The 4,227-nt window shown below is 53.9% G+C and overlaps 1 protein-coding gene across 1 annotated transcript; it reads left to right on the top strand.

Moving 5' to 3' along the window:
• Positions 1 to 905: 905 nt before the first annotated feature.
• On the top strand, positions 906 to 1,929 carry KVR01_010687 (uncharacterized protein; the record flags this gene model as incomplete). The annotated part of the gene is made up of 2 exons (XM_044789097.1): positions 906 to 1,320; positions 1,427 to 1,929. The coding sequence occupies exons 1-2, from the start codon at positions 1,029 to 1,031 to the stop codon at positions 1,927 to 1,929; spliced, it is 795 nt and encodes a 264-aa protein (XP_044640846.1). The 5' UTR covers positions 906 to 1,028.
• Positions 1,930 to 4,227: the final 2,298 nt, after the last annotated feature.

Raw genomic sequence — 4,227 nt, 5'->3', positions numbered from 1 at the left:
GCTGAGGGCGGAGCAGGCAAGACGTGGGACGGGGTCCTGCTTGGGTTCGGGATTCGATCGGATCTCGCACTGACGCCGGCTTTTGAAGAATTTGTGAACTTCACCAGGGAAACGGTTCCTTCGGCTCGGTTGATGTTCTCGGGGATGCCGGAAGACCAGCTGCCGTGTGTTTTGCGGCATTTTCCTCACCTCGAGAAATAGCTGAAGGCTGAACACCAAGGTCTCTGTGGCCATGGTGCAAAGGATGTTGGTCGGAGCTTGCCACAACCGAGGCCATTTCTCTTGAAAGCCTCACCCGTGCAGCCAAACGATGCTTGTTAACCGGGGCTCCGTGGGAAGAAATTTTCAAATACTTGTGGCTGTTTGTTTGGCTTTCAGGGTGGAATGAGAATCAGGTGGTCTACAACAATAGATGCTAGGACCCACACTCAGATCGAAGCTATGCCAAGGGAAGACTGAACTGTTACAATCTTTGTGATTCTCACGATTTGTGTCTCTTGACCAGCGACAGGGCTGTCAGATCATGTGTATGACCCAGCACACAGCAACCAGGGCCAGGGCTGATCACAGGATTTGCACCTCCTTCACCACCTAGGCAGTCATCGCAAGAATTCTAGAAGGGTGTCAACATGGATTTCCACAACAGCTCAAAGACAAATTGACCGAGGTTGCACCGTGGGTGCACTGTGTCCTTGATCTTCGTCCGATGTCCTGTGGTGACTTGTTTGCTCTGAACAACGGAACAGTGAACTGCAGCAGTGAACCCCAGGCCTCCACTGCTCCATGTTCAATCTCATTCACGGGTGCAGAAGTGAATAGGGAGCTCAAGAGCTGACGCGGGGTCTCGAAAATTTGGTCGCAAAACCGATCCCAGGTTCCTGAACCTCTTTCGCAGCCTCCATCCTTCAACAACCACACTCAGCACTCAGACACAACATCCCCGAGACAACAGAAGGCCACCCCTTGCTTGATCATTACCCATCAACCCAGTCTTTTCATACTTTCAATCAATCCACTCAAGCGCCGACATGGCTCCTCACACCGCCTTCCCTGCGCACGCCGAAGCTCGCTTGGCCGACGCAAACGCGGCCAAGCTGGCGGAGGCCAAGGAGCACGTCCACAACACCAAGGAGCCCGACGACGACGACGAGGCCAGCACGCCTCTGGAGGGTCTCATTCTGTCTGGAGAAGTTCCGGGCCTCAACTTGAGTGCCCGGCAGTGGATTCTGTCGTCTGAAACCAGGATCACTATTGGTCATGGTTCGCCTCAGGCATTCAACCCACTGGTCAGAAACATCAACCTCGCGATGCTGGAGTATTGTAAGTCTCACCTTTTCCTCTTCACGGAGCAGCTCTTCTGCTGCCTGGAAGTATCGGAGACCAGTTTGTTTACCTGCGCGCAACGGTCTGACAAACTGCGAAATAGACATCCCCCAAATCGTCGCCAACCACGCCCACAACCTGCCCGACCGAGCCGTCATCATCCTGCCCGAGAACATGGCCATCATCACCCAGCGAGGACTGCGATACGTTGTCCACAACATGAAGATGGAGATGGAGAAGGGCAGCTACGCGACGGGCAACCCCAAGGAGGAGCACGAGGAGGACGAGCACGAGGAGGCGACCTCCATGATCCGCCCCGGCCCCAACGCCGTGGACATGATCCACGCCCTCAACACCCTGCGCGCGTTCGGCCTCAGCCACGACGCCAGCTTCCTCGCCATGGAGGGCGGACCGATCACGACCAGCCTGCAGCGCCGGGTTCTGGAGTGGGACGGATCGGACCAGGCCCTCAAGCGGTTCCTGAAGACCCTGAGCCGGCTTCTGGCGGAGGAGGACCAGCACCTGCTCGCCCCGGCCTGGGCTGTCTACAGCGAGCGGCGCCGCCAGGCCAAGTCGCGCCCTGAGACTTCTAGCCCCGAGGCTTGATGGCTTTGAAAGAATGCGACTTCGACAGGGTGGGCTGTGGGGCGAGTCAGCGGCAGACAGCTTTTGGACTTGGGGTGGGGGCATCGGATGGAACCTTGGAACGTTTGTTGGTCTGAGAAAGGGCCTGGTACTGGTATGTGGCCTCGTTTGAGTCGGCCTCGTTTGCTTGTTTGAGTGGCTTCAGTGGGCGAATTTCAATTGCCAGTGGAAGCCAATGGGGTCACACCCAGCAGTGGCAGCATTCACAGTCTCAATGAAGCTATAGAAAGTACATGCAGTCAAAATTGTTCTGCCATATCATGTGATGATGAGTATCGAGGAGAGCAGTATGTGGTCATCTACTCGTAGGCTCTGTCTGCCGCGCGTAAAAGCATCGGGCTGGGCATAATTTCTGGAGGTTGCCCAGGTGTCCTGTAAATGGAATCAAAATCGGGCGGGAAAACGGGGTTGTTTCATTAAAAATCATGCTCACGATAAACAATACCCCCCTATGACGGTACGTCTCTTATGTACCGCCGAAATGGCACACCCTCCAGCTTTGCCAGAGTTCTTATGGCCTTTAGCCCGCTGGAGGCCAGGCGGTCAGACATTATAATCCTAGCAGTATATCATTTCATTACACCACAGCCCTAGGTAAAAGCAGCCCTTATTAAATTATAAAGAAAAGTATTATTAAATTATTTTAAAAATATTTAATATCTAATAAAGCTATAAAATAAAGAGACTAGGACTTGAAAATATTTTAGTATGATTTTACTGTGGAGTAGCACAGGCGATAGAATGTGTCAGCTCCATGGGCATCCACAAACACCGACTCTCATCCAATCAGGCATGTATGGTGTAGCGGTAACATTCAACCCTTCCAAGGTTGAGCTCGGGGTTCGACTCCCTGTGCATGCAGTTCAGTTCGATCCAATTTGATGAAGAGCTTGAGGAGCTCTTCGGTCCTATGAATTTTGTCTTTTTCTTATTTGCATTTTTGAATTTTCCTGACCAGGGAGAGCTTTTATTCTGTCCACCAGCTCCGTGCAGCCCAGTCCAATCCGAATAACTCAAGACCTCGGGAGCTTCAGGTGCCCCTGGGTTCTGGATTACTTTTGTGTTTTCCTCTTCTTATTTTTTTTTTACTTTCCTGATCAGAGGGAATTTCTTTTTGTCCTCCAGGTCCGCGGAAATTCTCTTCTACGGTACGGAGATGTTTGGTACGCGGCTTACTGCTGTGCCGGGCAGCACGAAATTACATTGGACTCTGTATATTTTCCCATCCCTTCATTACTCTGCACTCTGTGCCTCGCCGTGGTCTGCCAATGTGAGAGAAGTCAATGGAAACAAGGCGTGCAGATGCTCGTCAGCGTGTCTTATCTCCCTTGTGGGTCGAGCCGAGGTCTGCTGGTGGCTGGGCGCTTCTGGTCCCACATCACAGGCCAATGGCATGGCTCACGTATGCGAACAGGCAAAGCCAGCCAGTCAGTTTCCAGGCTCACCGTCAAGACCACCTCGACCTCAGCATGAAGGCATCACAAGACGTCTCAGCTTGAAGAGAAAGGCCCATCGCATCTCGAACTTGACGTATGTCCGTTCCATGTCTCCGGGCGCATGTAACGTGCCCGCGTGCGTGCAAAAAAGACCTGTCTCCGAAACCATGGAGTCGGCCCGGTTTGCTTAGTCTAAACCATGAGGCCCTGTCCCTGTGACGCTGCACAGGGGAGAAGGACCGCCTTGCCTCAGCCCGCTGAGGGTGCCTGTTCTTGTCAGGCCCGGCCTGGGCCTCGCTGATTCGGTCCATTTCGAGAACCAGAGCGGCGGGATTTATGCCTCGATATGATAGGCTTGGGGACGGTTGCATTGGCATCCACAGCCGTGATGGGGCTGTCCCTGTCAGCCGGCCTCCCCTGCCAAGGCGCTCCCATGGGATCAGTGCCCAAGTCATGAAGCGCTCACTCTGGGGGGTTCGTTGTCGGTGAAAGGTCGAAGCCGCTCCTACACGGTCATTCACCCACCTGGGCATCTAAGAGGCTTATAAGACAAAGAGGAAGAGAAAGATGAGCCAGGTGCACTCATATAATGATGTCGTAAACCCGACGAGGCAGCCCTTTCGCCGCACACGTCAACTGTCGGTCTAGCGTGTGGCAGACGCACCCGGAAGGCGGCGCCTCGGCATACCTGCGGCTCAAGCGGCGCTGTCCTAGCCTGGACAGGCCAGGATGCGACTCTGTAAGATTGTAGCTTTTATGGGGCAGACGGGCCTATCCCTCCTCGCCCCCGGGTTCTCCGTATTTTCCCCATGTTCTCGTGGTG

Source organism: Diaporthe batatas (assembly GCF_019321695.1).
Source record: "Diaporthe batatas strain CRI 302-4 chromosome Unknown Contig00013, whole genome shotgun sequence".
In the NCBI taxonomy this organism is placed as follows: domain Eukaryota; kingdom Fungi; phylum Ascomycota; class Sordariomycetes; order Diaporthales; family Diaporthaceae; genus Diaporthe; species Diaporthe batatas.
The sequence above is the reverse complement of the archived record's forward strand: the minus strand, read 5'-3'. Positions and strand labels throughout refer to the sequence as shown.